We start from the raw sequence: 22,773 nt of genomic DNA, 5'->3' as shown, positions 1-22,773 counted from the left end.
TAAGCAAGTAGTTGGGAAATAATTTGCTATCCTATATTTGGGTTAAATTTTCTCTGCTTTATACTCCATCTAAACACCACTTTTTTTTTTTTTTATAAGCATTCTTAAAGCTTTCAAAACTAAAATCATGACTTTAAAGGAATAGTTTAAATCAACATGTTCCCAAGCAAAGCTTCAGTTTTGACTATTTACTATTTCCTGATGGAAAAGCACTTCAACCAAACCACTTCCTCCCCCCAGACACGAATGTATTTTGTTATAGAAGACAGCAGTCTCAACGTAATTAGTTGTTGGCTTACCATATACAGTCTTAGCCTGGGCCCTGGATTCTAAAATAAATGCAGGGCCTGAACAAGCTTACGTAAGAGACCAGCAAGCCAACCTCTGATACCAGTGGTGGTTGGGACTTAGGCAGCAACTCACAAGCGTGCTACATCTTGCTTAATTGACAGGCAAAAGGATTAGCCCGTACATACGTAACTTTCAAAATTTTTGGCAACTCTTTCACATTTTTAGTAGAATAAGACACAGAGTCACTCCTCTCGATGCTAGGTTTATGAATAAGACTATTCTCTAGCTTTTTCTATAAAGTTAAAGGCTTTGAAAAATCCTACGGAACTTCTTGTTAAGGGGGCTTCACTGAAAATAGTCCTTTCATCGCCTCACAGATGCAGCTTAAATGTGGCTGGGATTCATTCTTGCCTGAGACTGTAAAGGAAAAGGTAACCCGGTTATAGTTTTAAATCACAGAAACCTGTAAAGCAAACAGTAATGCATGAGAGGTACCAAAGTCTAGAGAAGAGCATGGTAGTGCTGCAAGCCAGGCCCTCTTCAGTTCCCATCGTTCTTACTTTACTACAGCAAAGAGGAAAAAAAGCACTTGATGTCCTTTACAAATCATGAGGTTTAAGCAACTTCATTTCTATGGTTTGGTTCATTCACATCAAGTGTTGGTGTGTGACTGCAGGATCTAGGATTTGCTCTTTGTTCCTTTATCTAACACACCTAAAAAAGCAGCTAACGTGTAATATTTGTTCACCACTGTAGTTCTTTGTTATGCAAGCCAAAGAGTAAAGAACACAAAAATTTTAATTAGCAAACAACTCTTCACACAGACTTTGCTGGTACAACATAGTTATAAGTACATCTACAAACACATACAGGTTCTTTGGACTATGATTTTTTTTAAAATATATTTTATATGACAATGTGAACAAATCTGGAAAAAAAACAAATTACTTCAACCTTATGTAGAGGTAGCTGAACAGTACTCTGTTCAGTGATATGAGAGTATAACTTAAGTTTCATTTCAAGTTCATTACAGTGCACAAAAGGATGTTTTACAAACAAATGGAATATACAAGTCCACAAAACTTTATTTAAAATGGCTTGATAGATATATTTCTGGCACTCTTGTAACCACATAGCTTGATGGAATTAAATTGGACAAGTATATGGTGCCAAATTAAGACATCTTACACAGATAGTCTTTTGCTCCTCATTTTTGTACTTCTCCCGTTCCTCACCAGGGAATTATAGAAGCTATTACATTGGTTTTGCTACACTTCTGCTCTGTAAACCTTTGTTCTGCAAATTGAATGTAAAGATTTAAAGGTGCATATGTTTATATTTATAAAATATATGGCTATGACTCTATTAAAAAGCTCAAGAATGGCAATAACAGAATACAGGCACTTCTATGTGAGGGTTACTTTAGACCTTATGAAACTCCAACATTAGTAAGCACTTCACATGATACCTGGATGAGTAAGTCAATGTAATAGTTCGGTTTTTTATTATCCACCATTTTAATCCTGTCTAAGCAGATTAGTTTCTTGTACCCAGACAATATTTATTTAGCAAGGTGGTTCAGAATAGTGACTTTGCCGAAACAACCATTTTTCTTTAGCTATAAGACTTTCAGTGATTTACTGGGCTTTGGAATAAACCCCAGATCCTAAACCATGCGCTGCACCAGTTACAAGTTAGGTTGTGAAGCTGACAAATTAGATGAGAACTAAGCAGGGGCTGAGTTCGTCTGATGTAGGACTCGGGGGAATGGGGAGCACTACCCTAAGCGCATATAGTTCCATTGGGCTTTTATGCACAACCCCCCCCGTAGTTAATTTACATGGGTTTTTTTAAATAAGAGTTTGTGAACATGTTCTCCATTCCTAAACAGTGCATTGAGATATAACTCCTATCCATCATTAATTTAAACACCAGTAAAACTTCAGCACCAAGTAGAAATCATAAAGAGAAAAATTTCTCACAATGAGAGCAATCAGCCATTGGAATAATCTCCCCAGGGAAGTGGTGGATTCCCCAACATTGGACACTTATGATTTGGCTGGACAGGGTGCTTTTGCCAAGAAAGGTTGGACCAGATGATCTTTGAGGTCCCTTCCAACCTGCTATTCTATGATTCTATGAAAAGATTGTCTAAAACAAAATTTTATAAATCTCTTTCTCTACAGCACCGATTAAGCAAGACCTGCTACATCCAAATCCACATGATTTTTTTTTTTTTTTTAGATTAAAATAATCTTTGGATTAAGAAATCCATGGTTCAGGTGTTCTGTTAGTCATACGGGACAGAAGGATAGGCCAAGCAATAGGTCAGCCATTCAGTGTGACAGCTGGTATCTCTTAGTGCTACACAGTAATGGAAGATAAGATATCAGCACTTAAAAAAAATAACATAAAAGGAACTGTTACAACTAACACCAGAATGTCACTTAAGACTTAGCATGATAATGGCCTATCTCACACCATTTTATCATTTCATTATTAAAACTACTTTCCACAACTGTGTCCAAGTTCACTGTAAGGTTTCATGATTTTTCTTGATTAATCCAGTCCTTTACTTTCAGCCAAGTCATGCTAGCCAAGATAACGGCTATTTTCATGGAAACATAACCCCTTAAGTTATTGCTAGACAAAGGAACATATAAGACAAAGCAAAGTTATTTTCTGTGTCATGTCTGCCTATATAGGGGAATGAAAAATTAGTATTAATTCCTGCAGAAAACTTCTCTGTTTTTAATTAGAAACCATATAACGTATATGTACAGAGATTTGGAAAGGTGATACAGCCAGTCTTTGTTATTTATTTTAACGTATTTTGTTAAATATTTCATTTACAGAAAAGTGAAGAGTTTTCAAATTAACAAAACCGTATCTTATTATCATGCAAGTCTAAAACTTTCAAGAAGTCTCTGGGAGATGTTTAGGTGATACTGCCTAAAAGACTGGCACTTAGTTATAGTTTGATCTGTTCTTGGTTCCCTCTCAGCCCCCATCCCAGAAAACTTGCTTTTTTGTATTCCCCCCCCAGGGTTGTGTTTTTTTTTTTTTTCTGAGGGGGACTGATCACATTTGCTTGGAAATAAAAAAATTTTCTATTGATTTTAGTAATCCTAAGTCAGTGATCTAGGGTCAATGGAAACAGACTTTGAAGAACTAGCAAGAACCCTACGCATTACTCATGCCCTCCCAACAAAGATTAATCAATACTTCTGGCCACAGGAAATGCAAGTTCAAGTCAGGACTTTTTTTTTTTTTTTAACAGCTGAGCAAGACTGGTTATGGGACTAGACTAGGTGTCTAGAAAGATGTGAAAAGCTTAAATAAAATACTCCCCCAATTAGTATTTTATATGATCTATATTCTGTTTCTATAATTAAAGTGAAGGTATTTTAAAAGCTGTTTATTCATGCCTGTAATAAATTTTGCATTTATATCCTTGTACTGATTAATACAACTAAACAAACGAGCAATACTGTGGCATAACTAAAAGATTTTTTTTTTGTTTTTAAACCTCATTACTGAAACTTTACTGTCTCAACTCACTGAAGGCTAAGGCTACTCCTTGTCCAGTTTTTACTGGATTTGTGTTCTCTAGCAAATCTGTTTCTCAATATTTTTTTTTCTTCTAAAGGAATTTGCAGACTTTAGCTATTAATCCAGGATGTGCGGCCATAGAGCAGTCCCAGACAGAATGCTACTGCACATGTACAGATGAACTTTCCTGATGGGCTCAATTTGTGGTGCATACACAGATCAACTGTATGCATTACATGCAGTAGGTCCAGTGTTTCCAGGTTACAACAAATGCACTGGGCATTCATGATACAGGGCACGTACATGAGTTTCGGCTTAGGAAATCCTGGCAGCTTTACTCAAGGGTAATAGAAAAGACAATACTCACTTTTAAAATCAAGGATTCTTTCCCTGCCAATTTCTAAATCAACAAAATAGGCAGAATATGAGTATGTAGAAGATGTGGCATGCAGGGAAAGAGAACAATGAGGTCAGTGAGAAAACAGTTTAAAATAGATATTTAAGGTCCTTTTCTCACAGATAAGAGTAACAGAGTGACAGCTTTTTTCTATGGGAGCAATATGGGCCCCTTATGTTATGCAATAATACATAATGGTTTAAGGAAGAATTGCATTTAATGCAGCTTCACTTCCAAACAAGTAGAAATAACTTTGTTGTTGACTCATGAAGACAAATGCCATAGCAGGTGTCAGCCACCATACACTTGTCATTGTTCAGACTATGTATGTATTTCTATACATTGTTTACAGAGAAGCACGTAAAGTACCACCTAGGGAAGAAGCGCAGCAATCTAGCAGTATGGAAATAAGTTGTAGCATTTCTAGAGTAGCTCAATGCAAACACAGGATACATATGCCATTTGCATCACAAGGTTGAAACACGTTTGTCTTCCATTCGTTTCTTTGGTACCCTTATGGAAAAGTTCCATAGAATTTAACATGAGGGGGAACAAAGGTAGTTTTATGGAAACAGTATGGAAATTACTTTTAACTAATAAATATTTCTGATGGATGAGATGATGATGGAAAAAAACCACACAGAAAATTGACATTAAATTCTACCACATTTTTCCATAAAGGCATGGAATGGCAAACAGTGCTACCGTGGGTAAAAATAACAAAGAAGTTTGTAGCATTCCATAACATTCTCAATTTAATCTATTTTTTTTTTTGCCACTGAAAAGGAAAACAGTAGCTTAGAATAAAAGGCCCAGTTCTGCTCACATTGAAATCAGTGAAAGTCAAAGTCAGATGGAGGCAAGATCAGTCCCAGAGAGCAGTACACTGAAAGCAATAAAAGCAGCAAAACAAGTATATGAACTGTTGATTAAAAAAAAAAAAAAGGAATCAAACCCAAGATACTTCGTATTCTCATTTCTGCCCTATTTTTACCTGCTTTATAGCCAGAAGTAATCATGCTAAAAATCACTTGTTTTCCTTGGGAGTTTATTTTTAGCAACACTACCCAATCTCTTAAGAGAAATGCAATGGCTGGGTAGAGATTTGAAGCTAACAGAAACCTGAAGATTGGGGTGAAATAAATAGCATTTATTACAACATTCCTTCTCATGTGACAAACTGCCCTCTGAGTCCTACAGTTCAAAGTAACTCCCTCCCCCCACATACACACACTCCAAAGCCAAATCCCATCAAATAATTAAAAAAAGAAATAAAACTGATCTTAACAGCAACAAGAGTTGATGTAAAAACAAAACAAAAAAATAAATCTATGTAGTAACCTACAATGAAATGATACTAGTACTTCCCGTTTTCTTTAGGAGAAGCCGCTTTTCATATATTGTGGCTCTTTCTTCGCAGTTGTTTGTAGCCATTATCCATTCTTGCAAGAAAGAGTTCAGATACAAATTCAACTCAGAGTCATTCTCTGTTCTGTGAAAAATTAGGGGATAGATCCTTCTGTCACCACTATGGCCAATTCCCACTGCCGTTAACTGATCAATACGTGAATTTACCCAAGCACTTAAACACTCATGCTTCAACGTTAAGCATGTGCTTGACTCTTGTGACAGCAAGAGCCTAGTTGCAAGCATAGGATCAAGCTCCAACAACTGTGCTTGAATATTCTCAGACATAACCTGTGTATTCAAAAACTTCATGGCAGGCTGTTTTGGAGAGGAAATCCTTCTTAGGCTACAGTAGAACTGGGGATAAGTAGAAAAACATTCAAAGTATTTGAACGCAAATATCTGAAACATTATCAAAGCAGTTTTGCTAGTGCACTGCTAGAATCATCATTTTGCCCCCAGTCATAAATACAGGGTAAAAACACTGTAAATAAATAGAGCAGCTCACTTTCCTTTAGAGAATGAACACATAAATAATATACATTTTGAAACAAAAAAATCATAGTGCAAAAATAAATTATCAAACGGAAGTTGTGAACATTATTTTACACAATGCTATATAAAACCTGAACCATTTGGAATAAAAGACTTTGCAGTTCACTGAAATAATGCATTAACATTATTATTTCTGCTTCACATTAAACTGCACAGTTTATCCTTTATCCACTAAAAAAATAAAAATAAAATAAATTAAAAAACCTCTTAAGCTTTTTAAAAGGTTTATGGCAAACAAGATCACTTTTTGTTCTATCACATTTGTTATTAATTTAGCAGTGCAGTGATTGAATAATCATCTCAGAGTTCCAAATGGAAACTATTAAAGTATCCATAAACATCCCTTGCTCTTAATAACTCATTTTCTTTGAAATTCAGGCTTGAAACATCCTGACACTCAAATCTGTAAGACATTATTGCAGTTAGATGAAGTTACAAGAGACAGTCTACAGTCAAGTACTGTGGGAGACTTCACAGCTCTCCTTCTCACCATCACCGTGATCTTGTACGAGACATGAATGTAAGGACACGTCTGATGCCATTCAAGCGGTCTTTGAGGGATTTCATGGCAAGGAAAGGGAGCTGAGCTCTGTTCTCAAGTGGAAGGACAGCCAGGACCCACCAGCACCAGGCTGGCCCATTAGGGTTAGACTGCAACCAGGAGGGAAAAAAAAAAAAAAAAAAAAAGAGATTTTAGGATACATACAGATGGTAAGGTCTTAGTTTTGAAGATTTAACTTCGAAAACACAGTATTTTGATAGCAATCTAGCAAGTAGGTCACTTCATTGCCAACCTAATGGCTTGTGATTACAGGTTTGCTTGAAACAAATTACAACCAAGTTGCACCTTTCCTGAAAATAGGATGTTGAAGGCAGAAGCAAGATGCATTTCTATTTCTAGCAACAGTTTATAAGTTGGGCCTTCTAGATATTTTTTTTTTTATTTAATGTATTTTGTTCCCATGTTATTATTGACCCAGTTCCTTGGGATTCCTGCCTCCCTTCTTCATACGTTATGACACTACTTCATATTTAGTTTCTGTTGTTATATTCTGTTATTTTAGGATCCCTACCATTTGCAGTCTTTGAATGAGAGTACCAAGATTCCTCTTGTCTACTTTCTCTCAGTCACTTAATTGGGGAAGTAGAGTAGGCAAAGAGGCATTTAAGTCTCCTGGGATTAATACAGTCAATTAAGTAGTCTCAGGAAGTTACCAACATTAAATACGAAGTTTTTTGTTCCTAACTGTGCTACCACTGGTGTATGGCAACATAACTTACGTATGCAGGATAATGAAGAACATTCATATTTTCCTCCTAAAACACAATGCCTCCCAGCTTATCGGGTATCCCTGCTATTTCTGTCTCTAAAAGTTACATAAGCCACCGATTCTGGATACCTGTGGGTCAGGATCCTTAGCTGGCATTGGACCAAAATGACTGAGAATTCGACTTTTGAGTGCTTGCTTGAGGGAGTTAAACCACATATATGCCTGATCATAGACAGAATCATGGAGAACAAGTAATGCAGCATACTCCTGTCCTTGCACCTGAAATGAGTAAAGAGAGGGGGAAAGTTACTGTTAGTTCAGTCTGCATGTTGGGGAAGGCATGACGTTAATTTTTAGGATTTTCTGGGGTGGGTAGGGAAAGGAAAAGAAAAGCACGCCAAGAGAGTTCTGGGATAAATCCTGAAAGCTAGTTTGGTGTCCCCTATTCTGCTCCCCCCCCATCCATCAAATCCTTCAGTTTCTTATCCTGTCTTCTAAACCAAAGACACCTATTTGCAGAACAAGCACTTTCTGGATTCCTATAGGAAAAAACCTTTATGTAAACATCATACAACACAGAAGAAAAGATTATGCAAAACTTTTTTTTATTTAATTATTAGCAGCTCCTCAGAGTAGACATTTTATCTTCCCATTGTATACCAAAAGCTCATGTATCACTCCGAATACTTTGCCTACATATATTTTTTTTAAATTAATGTAAATAATTTTGAAGGTGTAGTGGACCCAATCCTGCTCCTTCTTACCTGAGTGGGAATTTTCTAATTGGCTTCATGCAAATAGAGGCAGGTTCCTCCCCACCCCTCGCTTATAAACTGCAGTTATTCTGTCCAGAAGAGTGGTAAGATCTCATCCTGGATTCACTTAGTTTTGTCTTCTGCTAAAAAACTCTAGCAAAAACTCTTCTGTATATAGGCAGTGTGTGCACATGCTTGTGGTAACTATTATGTTTCCCATGTTTAGCCATGAGCAGTTAGTGAATACCACAAATTTGTTTTACTAGATACTGTTCTACCAAAGAACAACTCACTGAAAACGTATGTGCTTAGAATTTCTAAATTTACCTTTTGATCCTCAATGTACTCAATATCCGCTGTATTATAGCCATCACGCTGGCTGTGCTGTATCACCTTAAATCTCCTCTTGCCAATGCTATCTACAACAGAGCGGCCATCAGCAAAGAATTCAACATTTCTTATCTCCAGAATGCAGCCATAATCTGCAAACCTATTGAAATCAGAACAAAAGCAAGTAAACAAGTCTTATTCTCTCCACCCTTAGTCCCACAGAACTGCCATACAGCCAGTCCCCACCACAAAGGTATTTACCAGTGTCAGCTCATTTCTATTGTTCATAGTACTGACCTGCTATAGTTCAAATTATTCCACAATTGTTTTCAAAACTATCAGGAAGATTCAGGCTGTCTAATCTGATTAACACTAACTGCATGTTTTGGAATACAGAGAACATCTTATGAAATTGAAAGTTATACACTTTCTCTGTAACCCTAATGTGGTCAGTCAATTCATACAGAAGAGTAAGTGTAATTCAGAATTTTAGAATTACGCAAGGACTATGAATACTATAAAGAAAAGAGTTCTCCCTCAATTTCAGCAGATTTTACTTTGTAGGTGTGCATTTTGTGTACATCATACTTTTTCTGGTGTATACATATCCTGCAGGTATACACCATAAAAAGAAGGGAGGAAAGCTAAACACAGAGACAAGGTCAAATTACCTAAGACTGACTGTAAATACTTCAATGTCAATGCTCAGCCAGTCCTTAAGAAGGTCCTGCTGTACCTCTGCGGCCTCCACTATATTCAGAACAGTGAGGACAGAAAGGTATGCCACTAGCTTAGCTATTTCTTTTTGTAGTTTAGAAAAAACTAAACACACCAACGCACCTTACTGCCATTTCAATGTGATTTCTTGTGCCAAAGCATTCAACAGATTTCAAAACAGTAGAAAATACAGTTCCTTTTCATGTATTACAAGAGGTCTGCAGCTCAACTTCATATAATACACACTAGCTACGTGTGTTTCAAGAAAAATGGGTTTCAAGTCATATTAGTCAGAAGCTAAGCGCTCAAGAGGGAAACTTCAGTCTTCTCAATGTCTTTAACTGGCGCGATTAGGAAGAAATTTTCTTTGCTGGAAAACTACCACAGATATTATAGCCATGGACCTTTCTGCACCTCTCTGAAGGGACTTGCTCCAGACCAAGTGGGATACAACACATGGTCCGAGCACGCTGCTCACTCACCCCTTTACAGGGTCACTGATACACATCCCAAATTGTTTGGTGCCAGTCTCCATGCACCTTCGAATCATCAGGCGGTAACACGGCTCAAAGATGTGCAAAGGGCATGGGACTGTAGGATAAGCCATTGTGCAGACAAATATAGGAACATTCTTATTTAGGCTGTAAGAAAGAAAGAAAGGAAGGAAAAATCAGATATGACATTTTACCAAACTCTGACAAGGTAAAAAATACATTTTAAGTTAGAACATATTATTTAAAATTATGATATCTTTAAATAGAAATTATAACATGTTTAGAATAAAATCCTTAATGGAGTAAGTAAAAACTAAGATTATTCTTCCCCTTCATTGACTAGATAATATGGAAAGTGATACACCAGTTATTAGCAGAAGCATTTTTAGTTATGCTTTCTGGTTTTGCTAGTGAGATCATTAATGCATCTCTCTTATTGCTTTTATTCACTTTGTTTTCCTTAATCCCATTTCTTCCCTACCCAGTACGTTCCAACCCCCAGCCTGTGAGACTACTTCCACCTATTGTCTCACTCTGAGGCTTTCATGGAGAGTCCCCAAAAGCAACCACGCTACTTTCTAAAGCAATCTTTTGTTTATAAAGCATCCTTCTGGATTTCTTCTGCTTCTGTTTATTGTTTAGCGCAGTGTCCAGTTTTTATGCTAACTCAAAGCACAATTTCACCTGGAGCCTGTTCTCTTTGAAATCACACGATACCAAGAAAGAAGCTCCTTTGTCAGCATCTTAGCTCGTGTTCCACAGCAGCAGGAGTCACTCATCAGCTAACAGCAGTAGTATTAAAGGTTGGATTTTACATAAATGGATTACATACTTGGAAAGCTCTGCTATTTCCTCTTCATAAATCTTTCTTCTTTCAGTGAGTTCCTCTGGAAGATATCTTGCTATTAACTCCTCCATTAGTACTGTTTTACAGTATTTCCTCATAGCCAAGCACTGCAGCAAAAACACACGCAAGCAGTTACAGATAATGCACAGCATTGCAAAGTGTATGGTGCCTATGCACAAGGTAGTCATCCGTTAGCTCCATTCTCTTATGTCTGTAGCAAATCAAAATAATCTTTTAAGCTTGCACTGCCACCGAACCGTTGTTTATTGAACGATTCCCTGTGGCATCATCTTGGGAAATCTGGGAAGTAAAATCACCTACAGATTTTCTAAGTACAGGTCTGGCCCTCAGGTTTGAGGAGAGGAGACTATCTGTGCTTTCTAAGTCACAAGAGCTTTTTAAAAGTCACATTTTTTCTTAAGTTATGTAATATTTATTTTGAGTTGGGAAATAGCGAAGGTTTCTGAAGGTGCTACTCGATTCTATGCCGTGCCCTTGAATTTATGCCGAGAAAATCCAAGCTTCAATACCTCTGAGAGCCCTTCCTTGCACAGGGGACATTTTGGGTTGTGATCCAGGCATCTCTCAAGACATTTCAGACAGAAGGTGTGTCCACAGGGTGTAGTGACAGGTTCATAGAAGAGCCTGGATTGGAAAATCCAACAACAAAAAGACAACAATATCTTCTACCAAAGTTTAGGAAAAAGCTGCTACCAAAAAAGCTGTCTTCATTCACTAATTTAACTACTGACTACTCCAGGGATAAAGTTTTTCCTTGCTTTTCATTTCTTCAACCAACTTTTTTATTTATTCAGCTTGCAGACTTTCTTATTGCCACCTAACATGAAAGGCAGCCCATGAACTCCGATTTCAGTGAGGGTGAGACACAATATTGCCATTAACTTCCAACAAGCCAGGATTTAATTTCCCTCTATATGAGCAATAAATAGAAGCAGAAGTTGGACCATCTGACTTTTTCTAATGAAATTGAGCAATACTTGCACAACTATTACTGTGGAAATCATGTGATTACTTGTATGTGTTGAGCTAAGCACAAAATAGCTATTTGCGGTAATAGCCCACATAAGTGATTGCAATAAACTATTATGGCCAACTCTAATGTGGACTTGGAAAGGAGCATTGTTGGAATAGACAATTTTTAACCTTCAAATGACTGCTTTTCTGAAAAGTGAGTGACACTAGGTTTGTGTTTCTTCTAGAAAATATTTAAATATTTAAGACCAGATCTTCAAAGTATCATAGTATCTAATCTTTACCCATTGCAAGTACCTGTGACACTTATTTTCGTGTAAGGATTTTTTACTGATTATGATTACGTGATACTGCAAAGTGATGTTTCCTTGCCAATAAGTACCTTAAGGAGATGTGAATAATATGGATTTTTTTTTAATAGAAACCATTCAAAACTAGAAATTGTTTGGCATATACTGTATTTTACAACATACTGTCTAAGCATTTTAAGGTCTCAAATATCCGTCTAATTATAATTTAAGTGAATGTTTACTTTAAAATATTACAGTTTATCAAAATACTATACTAAGTTCTATTATACATGTGGAAACTATAAATATGTAAACCCACATTTATTAGCATCTTTAACAAGATGAGTGTATTTAAGCACGTAATGGGCTCTTAACAAGATTGCCATAGCCAGTTTATTAAATGTCATTAGTTACTATAAACATTGACATTTAAGCAAGAGAACATATGAAGAAGTATCTAAAATACCACACCTATCTTACTGCAACTTGACTGAATAATTGAAAACCCTTGTTAATTGTTTTATGAACAGAAACTTCACTGCACCTTATTGCTTTAAACTATGTAAAATACTGAGAATTCTACAGTATGTTTCAGTAAGCACTGGTTTGCATATGTAATTATTTAGTAGTGACTTATTGATCTAAAGTGTTAGCATAAAGACCAGAAATTCCTGTTAAAATGCATGACGCTGCTCTAGCTCTCACAAAAACCAGCAGCAGATTTTTCCAATGACTCTAAGGGGACCTGGACCAAGCCTCATGACTTGCAGAAAGAAACACTATACATCAAGATTTCTCATGACATCATTTTAAGCTATTCTAACAGCAGAAACTAAATATTCACTCCTGCTGAGTAATGCTCCTTCATTTCTCACCAGTATGTTGCTTTGACTATTACTTTTTATTTTCTGCTTGCTGCTGGAGTAAATTTAGATCAATAACATTTTGGCCACTTCATCAGACAAATAGGTTAATAAAAGCTCCTGCAGTTAATTGTGAACAGGTCAGTAGGTTACTAGGTAATTAGTCCAAAGTATCTCAGGATCCAAATCCCTAAAATACTTCTGAAGAACATGGCAGGAAATAATTATAATCAATCTGCATTAATAGCAAGAAAGAGATCTGGTGACAGCTTCCCTGAGCACAAGCCTTTGTTGTTGCAGTGATGTTACAAAGCTAACAGCCTTCTAGATGCAAGGCCTGTATTTGTGACCGCAATTACAAGATCAGCATCACCATCCTCTGTACTGTAAGGGCATCCTCGAGCTAATTCCTTTACAAACGTATTGTAGTTTGGCTGTTTCTGATTTAACATAGAGGATGAGGAAGTAGGGCAAATTAATTTTATTAAAAGCATCTTGAAAAATGCTTTGTGAACATAATGATCATAAACATGCAGACTTATTAAAACCAGCTAAGAGTAATTGTGTGGCTTTCTGTTAGAGGAAAGTTTTGCTCTTAGCAGTATCAAGTGTTTTGACAGCTGTATAAACTTTTGGAGCATGTTTCAGCTGTAGGCAGACAGAGGGAGAGGGGGACAGATCGGATTTATTCCAAGCAGAAGCAAATCAAACAACACAGCAGTTGTTCCCCCAAAGGTTTCAGTTTGTCTCAAATAAATTGAAGCTCCCCGCATACAAACAACAAAACAAAGCAAATCCAGATTACTCAAAGCACAGGCCTTCAGAAAGAAGTCCGTGAAGAGGCTATCTGCTATTTAAGAATTTAAAACATAGCGCAAAACTAACCCCGACATGAGTTACTGATAAATCTGGGTAATTAAAAAGACAAACCTAAGCAACACTCACTGCAGAGGTCAAGACCCCCGTGAAACACCTTCCCAATATTTCCTTCTAAGGCAGTAACCAAACCCCACATGCATATTTGCCAAAGTTAAAAGCTTTTTGCAAAACAAGCAGTAAAATAGATGTAGTTGACAACTCCTACTGGTTTTATCAAGTCATTGCTGTCCCCAAGAATAACTGTGGTTTAAAAACGGAAGAAGAGACCATCAAGCAAATGGAGTGATGGCCTTAGTAAGCTAAGGAACACATCTCTTAAGCAACAGAGGAAAAACATCCTCTTGTTTACTTGCAAGATCCTCCTATTGCAATAGCAGCAGCAGAATATGTTACAAGCAGACTTGGAATATTCACTGGACGTGGTCTCTTTAGCCGTTTTGTGCATTATATAACATCATCATACACCGCTCCACAGATTCCAAAGGACAAACTGTGGTTTTGTGCACTATGTGTGTCAGTGGGTGGGCGTGTGTAAGTGGTGAGAGGAAATCTTTCAGACACCTTGACTAACACGCTTAACCCTTACGTACCCTTTCCTAAACAATCCCTAGCCTAGAGCAGATCAGAAAGTTCCTGTTCATCAACAGTGTTCAGAACAAAAGGTCTAGAAATGCGTGCCTGGAGTAACAACACTAATAAAAACTAATTTTTAACTAAGGGAAAAATAAGTACCAAATGAACAAGAACATCTCTAGGTCATAAAAGGGAAAGATCTCTTAAAAGCTAAAGACATCCATGAGAAAACAATGGATACCTCATACACAGGGAACAGTCCAAATCTGACGGATCCACAAATTCAAATGGAATATGTTGTCCAGTACTATTTCCCTTAGTATCAACTGTATCTATCAATAACAAAAAACATATTGTAATGTAATTGAACAGAACTATGTAAACACAATAATATTCCATGTATCTACAAGCAGCACCCAATATTTAAACGTGTATTGTATATACTTGCAAGTCACTGAACCATTAAGCATCATTACAATAATTTCTATGCAAAGCATCAAATTCAGCCTTGGCACAAATCAGTATATTTCCCTTTAATTTTGATGACATTATACCCACTTACAAAGGGTTGAATTTAGCCTTGCATTAACAATTAATGTCAAAACATTTTTTATTAGTGTTGGAAGTCTAAAGTGAGACAAATTCTTCTGTCATACCTTTGTAAATACATCCCACAGCATGAAAACAAGGCCAGCTATCATGAACAAGCAGAATATGTGCTTTTAAACAAACTTTTTAAAAATTGATCCTGAAAGTGCTAAGACCACGTGTGACATTGATGCTCCTTAAAAGATTCAGAGTTCTGCTGATAAAGAAGCACTTGACCCAACCTTCTTAGCCCCCTTTTAAGATTAACCTTTTTTTTTTTTTTTAACATACATGAAAGATTCCACATCAAGCCCTGATTAGGCTTAAGAGAAAATATAAAAGCCAAAGTGTAATCTGGACCCTCTTCCTCTAAGTTCTATAAAAGCAAGATTTCCACTGATTGCATGCCACGGAACTTACGCCGTGCATAGTTAAACATACCTTTCTTCATCAGCTTGCAGGGTACCTCCGCATTTCGCATCTCCTCTGAGCAGCACTTCCTTTTCAGGAGGCTGCACTTCTCAGAAAGGAGGAAGGCAGACTCTGGCACGGAGGTGAGTTTGTTCTCTTCCTCTGAGCAGTCCTTTTTGATCTCTGTAATTTGTATAGATTTCCTCAAGCTACCAGAAGTAGTTACGTTTGGTTCCTCTTGAATGGGAAAACCCTTTTTCTGTTCCACATTTACCTGTGTGAAGAGAGGACTGACATTAGACCAACCTTCCAACAACTTGGTAAGGAAAAAAAAATCACCCAAACCCATCACAAGTCTTTAATATTATCACCAGGAAGGACTTTATATGTCAAGAAGCAACAGTTTGAGAATTGCTGTGTCAGGGCCTGATTTTAATGGAGAAAAAAAGCAAACTATTTCCCCTCCCACCATCCGTGTCGTGTCCCCCCTGCCCCAGCCCCACCATGGCACTCAATATTTTCAGCCCCTATGAGTGGCTTCATAGCTTGGTCATGAAACTTGATGCAGGCAGAAATGTGGGTAGATCTCAGGTTAAATATGTTGTTATTACTTAATCTAAGGAAAAATGCATATTGTTTATATCATCATGATGGTATTAGCCATCAAAACAACCAAAACAATGCCAGTTTATTTTAAGGAAGCAGTATAAGCACACACAATTTATAACAGAGAAAATGCACAGAGCTTCCTTTAGCGAGACAGATTCTTTCACAAAGGATAAAATGATCAACCTTTATCCCTTTATGGCTACAGAACAACCCATAAGCAGCCAGGACACGGGACATCACCTATCAGCTTGTCACATCAACTCCCCAGATGAACCTGAAAGCAGATACTGTGGATTGTGATCAGGAGCTGTGGTGATGTGTAACATGCAGAAAGATGAGTGAACTGTCCCTCAGATGACTTCACAAAAGGGTCATACAAAAGGATTTCTTGTTAGAATATCCTAATAGCCTTTCCAGAAGGCAATGTCACTGACTGTTCTTAACAGTCTCAACAAGGCTGTTCAAAACCTACCGTTTTTGTTTGTAAGGACTAATGAAGTTTCCTCCTACACGTACAGTATATGTAAAACCTATCCTCGAAGTTCAGGCTGCAGTGAAGCAAAAGTGGTCCTTACAAACCCATGAACGTAAACCTCCACAGCCACTTACAAAACCATGGCTGTGAAAGCAAACTTACGGAGTAGCCAATATATCTTATGTGGCTCTACAATGACCTCTAAGCTGTGTACAGAATCTGAATGCAGAATGATTTTGTCACTGACATCATCAGTTACAGCTCCAGCTGAAACCCTAGATTTTAGTATTTCACAGCTTTTAAGGGTATCTAATGCAATCTTCAGAGGCCCTTTCCCACTACCAACTACTTGGAAGAGCTAAAGACAGTTACAGGAATAGAACCCACTCAATTCTGGCATAAAATTTATCAGAACAACAACAGAGGACTTCTATTAAAGGAAAAGAAGTTGGATAAAGAGACTTCAGTAAGTCAACATTGGTTTGTATCTGCTGAAACCTCAGTAAAAATCTCAGAAAACGTACCCTCCTATCTCCCAGAGGTGAAAAGGAGAGAAGGCTTCCCAACGTGAACATAAAACACACAACAAATTAAGAACCACACATCAGACTTGATCTTTACCTTGAGCAACCTCTGTAGGTTATGGCTGGTGCCTCCAGATCCCACTGAATTTAGGAGATTCCCCTTTAATCTAGAGTGATGTGACAACAGCTGCAGGATATCGGGTAAGTGTTCCTGAGCATTTCCCGGGATGAGTGAAAACAAACTAAGTAGAAGCTGTGATATAAAACAGAATACTTCACTGCTTAGTTCCTTCCTTGCAACCTCTAAATGAAAAAGCAAGTAAGGGAATAGCTGAAAGAAGCATCCTTGATTTTGTTAAAACCATTTAAAGAGCCCTTAAAACTAGGGTAAGAACAAAAAGAAATGCAAGAGCTAATGCAATATAGGCCAAACAGACAGCAAGAGACATTTTCAGAGTTAAATCAGCCCATCAAGTTATTAACCGTTCTCTGATGTGACACACACACCTTTGTTCTCTTTGTCCTGCACTGCAGAGCTCACCAGAAGTTACTAACATCTTTCTCACATATGTTTTTTGCTGCACATCAGAAGCTTTCACTGGAGTTTACTACTACAGAAAGCACTCATCTCACAGGCTTAATCCAAGTTAAGTAAATGTCTCTGATATTGTAAACTGTAGCTATTTTTAATTCACTTATGTGGGAATACAAAAAAGATGTAGATAGTAGAAAAACGCTATTTCTTCATTTGCTATCAGAAAATAACTGAATCTGTTTCAAGTAGCAGCTTGTAGCTACTTGTACGGCATAGCTTATCAGATGATTATTTAAGGAAAGAAACAGAGCTGAATGGAAGATTCACACTTCAAAAACTAATTTCAACGTACTACTGAGGTGATCCTGCTGATGCTCGATGAAGCCACACGACAGCTAAGGTTTCTTTTTAAGCCAAAAAGGATTCCACAGGATCACACTATGTCAAAACTAACGTGGACAGACAATTAATACAAGCAGAACATCACAGCTGCACCCAAAGAATTTGGTAAAATGTAGTATGTCATTGTTATGCAAACAGCCTTGGAAATGACCCAGTAGAATCATCATGGATGAACTCTGTGTCTGATGAGTGCATGAGTAATTCTTTCAGTCATAAGAAGCTAGTTTTTCTCAGAACCCCACTGCTCAGAAATTAGGTGTCTTGGATAAGGCTATTTGGAGTCAGAATTTAGAAACACATCCATTTGTTCCTGCTTTTTTTGCTCTAGTGCACAGGAAGTCTCCCAGCATGACTATGAGAACAAATAATGACACAATGACAGTGAAAGGCTGCATGGAACCCAACTGGGGAAAAAACCAATCACCTAAAATCCCCAAATACCAGTGACAAAAGACTCACAGGAGATGGAAATCTCAACCATATACAAAGTGAGATAAAAATTTGATTGCACTACAGGTTATAGTCTCTCAGTTACAGTCATGAACAGTGCTTTACTGTAAGCATTCTGCTGTGCTTTTAGAAAGCCTTACATATCACAGCACACACAAACTCCAAAGTTCCCATCCTGCCACCGATAGAGAAAAGCACAAATGTACTGCCATAAAAGAAAATTCACTACAAGGAAAATAGAACTATTACATTTTTATTACTATAAGCTATCACTGCGACACAGAGCCTTTTAGCTACGACAACAACAAAAAAATGGTCAAATATCAAAACACTCACTGATTCACGGGAAATCAGATTTGAGGGGTGTGTAAAACAGAGCAGTCTTCAGAAAAGCCATTTTAAGAATCCACACACCACACCTTAGGCTGCTATTGAAAAAAGCCTCACTGCAGATCCATTTGGTCGCTTATTTAGCATTAATTATCAGCAACCTTTAAAAACTATTTTAAAACAGCTCTTCTTTTGTTGACTGTTTCCTTTCACGCCTCCTTCACACACGATACTCCGCACAGCACGATTGGCGGTAGGAAGAGAGCTGCTGCTCCCAAGCGGAGTTTGACGGGTGCTGCGTGTTGCGTTCCGCCAGTCAATGGCCTGATACAACACTCAATAGCAACTCCCCCTCTTCTGCACTCTGTCATTGGTAACACATCGCCAAGCTAGGAAACAGATTAGAAATTTGACTGTAAAGAATCACAATAGTCTGTGGGTGGCAATTATTAACAATTCAGCTTTGCTTCAAATTTGCTGATGCTAACACCATGAGTAACTGTTTCCACATAGCGCCTGCTGAGTATTTTTTCTTGCTACCTCCCTGTCGTCAAGTAAGCAATACACATAAATCAAATTTGAACAACAGTCTGGATAGGGGTCTCCATCCAGCTCTTTGCAGTAACGAGAGAGAGGGGAAAAGAGAAGCAAAAATTCTTATCCTCCTTAAGAAAGGCCACTGAAAACAATACTGCAGTTCCAGATGATTTAGGGAACTCACCTTTTGTGCCTCAGACTTGGCCGTCTTGTTCCCCGTATCTAGAGCAAGGCAGAATAGAAACTCTCTTAAAGCTTCTTCTGTTTTCCCCAGATTAGCTAATGCTTGTCCTTTCCTTAGGTGACCCTGCAATGAAACACAACCATAGTTGCAGCTTTTGTTCTTTTGTCATGAGAATATGCAATAAAAACAATGAAATTAAAAAAGATCTTTCTGGAAAAGAAAAAGTTAGGCAGGGAGAATGACTCTGTCTGTCTCTTATACCACCAGTGCCTGGATTTTTAACCACAAGGCTCCTGAAAACTTACAGGCAGAACTGGGATATTCTCTAACTCAAGCCAGTATGATTCTAACATCACCTGAGCACAACAGACCTTGAAGAAATCTACTTCCCCTACATTAATCAACTAAACCAGTCATTATGTCCTGATAGGATGATAGAAGCCGAGCATTCAGTTTTTAGAGAGAGTTCATGAACTTGAGATTCATCCAGGTCAACAACAATAGCGTTAGCTCATCCTCCAGGATTATCACTCTCTTCCTTCACCCCAGGAAGCTCAAGAATATCATAGTTAAATGCCTGTAAGTCACAGGAGTCCGAGAAATTACAGGACTTGAATCCTCCCTCAGATTCAGCTGTCTGACCATTCTAATGGTTTTCTGTCAGGGTAGTGTCAGGGTCTTAAAACAAAGTACAGCCGGAGTCAGAACTTACTTTCAACCAGTACGGCTGGAGTTTGCAGGCTGTTTCTGCGTCATGCAACGCATCTTCACAAGCTTTCAAAGTAGAGTTTATCTGGGACCGGTTGCTGTATAGTAAGTGGTCATTTGGAGCTGTAGGAAACAGAAAAATTGGTTGTTTGATGTAAATGAAAAGTTAGTTACATAAGCTTTAGTCCCTAATTTAATTTTTTTTTAAAATAAACACACGTTGGTGCTTCCAAGTTGTACAAACCCAGAAAATATCCAGTTTTAAAATAATTACATACTAAATAAAATCTGGAAGCCTCTTTGGGCAACTCCAGACAAAACGTCAGCTGTGTATTATATAACGGCAGGGAACACTGCATAAATAAATGCTGAGATGCTCACACAATAAATTACAGCTCTGACTGAGGATCAGTTGGTCGACAGAAACATACAGGAGACATCGAAGGCGGCAAGAGGAATGCTGTCGTACCGTAGGGAGGAGTTTCAAAATTTTTAGCATCAAAGTTTTTAAATGATACATAAGGCTCTTTTCGTGCCACAGCTCAACACAGGAAAACAAGCGACAACTCCCAAGAATCAGACAACACCACAGCAGCGCAGGAAAAGTGATCTCCTAGTTACACACACTGCGTGTTGTAGCATCAGCACGTAACGTGCGCTGGATTAAGGCTGTACGCTTTGTTTGGAATACTCCTCCATTTAAATGAAACTCTTACCCCTGACACCTTGCCTTTAATTTCCTCTTACTACGCGCAGCCTTAGCGCCTTTTCCTCAAACCCGATTAAAACGGCCCCGCATCACAACTTTTCCCCGCACAAGCCCTGTTTACAGCGGCGGGGCACGGGAAGCCAGCCGGCCGCGGGGAGCCCGCCCGGCCGCCCGCCCCCGACACCCGTCCCCGCCGCCTCCTTCCCGCCCGGCTGCCGAGCGGCTCCTCCGCCCCTCGCGGTGGTCGCCGGGGCCACCCTACGCCCAGCGGACCCGCCCGGCGACGGCCCTTCCCGGGGAGCGGCGGGATGCCCCGGGCGAGGCGGCCCCGCCGGTTACACAACGGCGTCGGCCTGCGGGGAGCCCGGCAGGACCGCAGGCTCCGGCTTACGCAACCGCTGCTCTCCTGACCCAGTTTCGCCGCGGGCCGAAGAGCCCCTGCCCCTCCCCGGGGTTCTCCCCCCCATTCCGGGCCGCCCCCGCCACACGTCCCGGACCCGGCCCGGGCGGCGGCCGCCCACCGCGGGGAGCCGGCGGCAGGCGGGAGTGCGGACCCGGCACACTCCCGGGCGCGGGGGCTGCCCCCGGTCCAGGCCCGGGGTCGGCGGGGCGAGACGCGCCGGAGCGGCCGCCGGCGAGCCCCGGCCGGTGGAAAGTTGTCTCACACCCCCCCCACTGCGCCCGGAGCGGCGGCCGGCGGAGAGCGCGTCCCCCACGGCGCTCGGGGGCAGGCGTCGGGGAAGGGGGAGCCGTTACCTAGGCTGACCGCCTCGTTGTACTTCTGCAGGGCGGCTTGGAGCTTCTTCTCCTTGTACAGGAGGTTCCCTTCGTGCCTGAGCTGCGAAGCCTTCACTTGGCAGGGGAACCACTTGGCCAGCAGGTTGCTGAGGATGACATTGACCCGCAGGAGCTGCCCGGCCGCCGCGCTGCCCTCCTCCTTGCACAGGACGCAGCGGGACTCGGCCGCCCGGTCCCTCTCCAGGCACTTTTTGCAGAACGTGTGTCCGCAAGGCAAGGAAACGGGCTCGAAGAGGAAGCCCTGGCATTTGCGGCACCTGAAGACGTCCCACTCGCGGGGCTGTGGGGGGCCGCTCCCGGCGGCGGGCAGCCCCTCTTTGATCCGGACGCTCTGCGCCAGGCACTCCACCAGCTTCTCCAGCTGCTCCGCCCGCAGCTGCTGGTGGCGGGACGCCAGCTGGTAGAGCGGCAGGGCTTCGTGCAGCCGCCCGCCATAGGCGAGCGCGTCGGCCCGCCCGAGCAGCACCTGCCACTCGGGCCCCAGGCCGCCGCCCGACAGCTCCAAGTTCTGCGCCTGCAGAGCCCCGGCCGCCAGCTGCAGCACCAGCTGGGGCTCCGGGCGCTGCTGCTGCGGCGGCAGGTGGGAGCCCATGGCGGCGGCGGGCAGCGCCTCTAGCAGGGCGGGCGGTGCGGGGCGCCGGGGCGCGGAGGCAGAGAGGGCGCGGGCGCGGCGCGGCCCCGCCGGCCCATGCTGCTGCCGCCCCGCGCCGGGAGCGCCCCGCGCCGCCGCCGCTTATATAAAGGCGGGCACGTGACGCCGGGCGGCGGCGCTCATTGGGCAGCGCCCGCAGGTTGTTACAAAACCAGGCGGTTTTGTAACGCGCCGACAGCGGCCCCCGGCCCGGCCCGGCCGCCGCCTCAGCCCCGCCGCCGGCAGCCGCCGCCCGAAACCGCAGCTGAGGTCGTGCAAGGGCGGGGGGAAGCCGGCACTGCCCCCGTGGGCGAGGCTGTGGCGGGCTGTCGGGGCCCGGCCCGGGGGCGCCCTGTCAGCAGCGGGCGCCCTGTCAGCAGCGGGCGCCCTGTCAGCAGCGGGCGCCCTGTCAGCAGCGGGCGCCCTGTCAGCAGCGGGCGCCCTGTCAGCAGCGGGCGGGTCGCGCCGGGCCGGTGTGAGAGTCCCGTCGGGCGCGGGAGCAGCTCCGCCTCGGCACCGCCCGCTGCCGCTGTCCTTTCGGTAGCTCTCGTACCAGCCCAAATCAGCCGGCACTCGCCCTCCTCCCCGCCGGCCCGGCCCGGGCTCTGTGGGGTTTGGCACCCACCCGGGAACCGTCCCCCTCCCCGGCAGGCCGGGCACGCAGCGCT

At 41.2% G+C, this 22,773-nt stretch overlaps 1 protein-coding gene across 3 annotated transcripts; it reads right to left on the bottom strand.

Annotated features, from left to right (window-relative positions):
* Positions 1 to 1,071: 1,071 nt before the first annotated feature.
* Positions 1,072 to 22,198, bottom strand: LONRF3 (LON peptidase N-terminal domain and ring finger 3). 3 transcript variants are annotated; one of them, XM_054839610.1, is made up of 13 exons: positions 21,433 to 22,195; positions 19,972 to 20,090; positions 19,260 to 19,382; positions 16,919 to 17,074; positions 15,244 to 15,487; positions 14,456 to 14,546; positions 11,147 to 11,261; positions 10,602 to 10,723; positions 9,758 to 9,916; positions 8,556 to 8,718; positions 7,603 to 7,752; positions 6,693 to 6,853; positions 1,072 to 5,732 (listed from the first exon to the last, which is right to left on the bottom strand). In XM_054839610.1, exons 1-12 carry the CDS (start codon positions 22,064 to 22,066, stop codon positions 6,695 to 6,697), a joined length of 2,235 nt encoding a protein of 744 aa, XP_054695585.1. In that variant the 5' UTR covers positions 22,067 to 22,195; the 3' UTR covers positions 1,072 to 5,732; positions 6,693 to 6,694. The 3 variants fall into 3 exon arrangements, with proteins under 3 accessions (XP_054695585.1, XP_054695588.1, XP_054695587.1); XM_054839613.1 differs by lacking the exon at positions 16,919 to 17,074 and having other exon boundaries at positions 21,433 to 22,198; XM_054839612.1 differs by lacking the exon at positions 16,919 to 17,074 and having other exon boundaries at positions 1,072 to 6,853; positions 21,433 to 22,197.
* Positions 22,199 to 22,773: the final 575 nt, after the last annotated feature.

Source organism: Grus americana, chromosome 12, assembly GCF_028858705.1.
Source record: "Grus americana isolate bGruAme1 chromosome 12, bGruAme1.mat, whole genome shotgun sequence".
In the NCBI taxonomy this organism is placed as follows: Eukaryota; Metazoa; Chordata; class Aves; order Gruiformes; family Gruidae; genus Grus; species Grus americana.
Note: the sequence above shows the minus strand (reverse complement) of the source record. Positions and strands in the feature narration are given on the sequence as shown.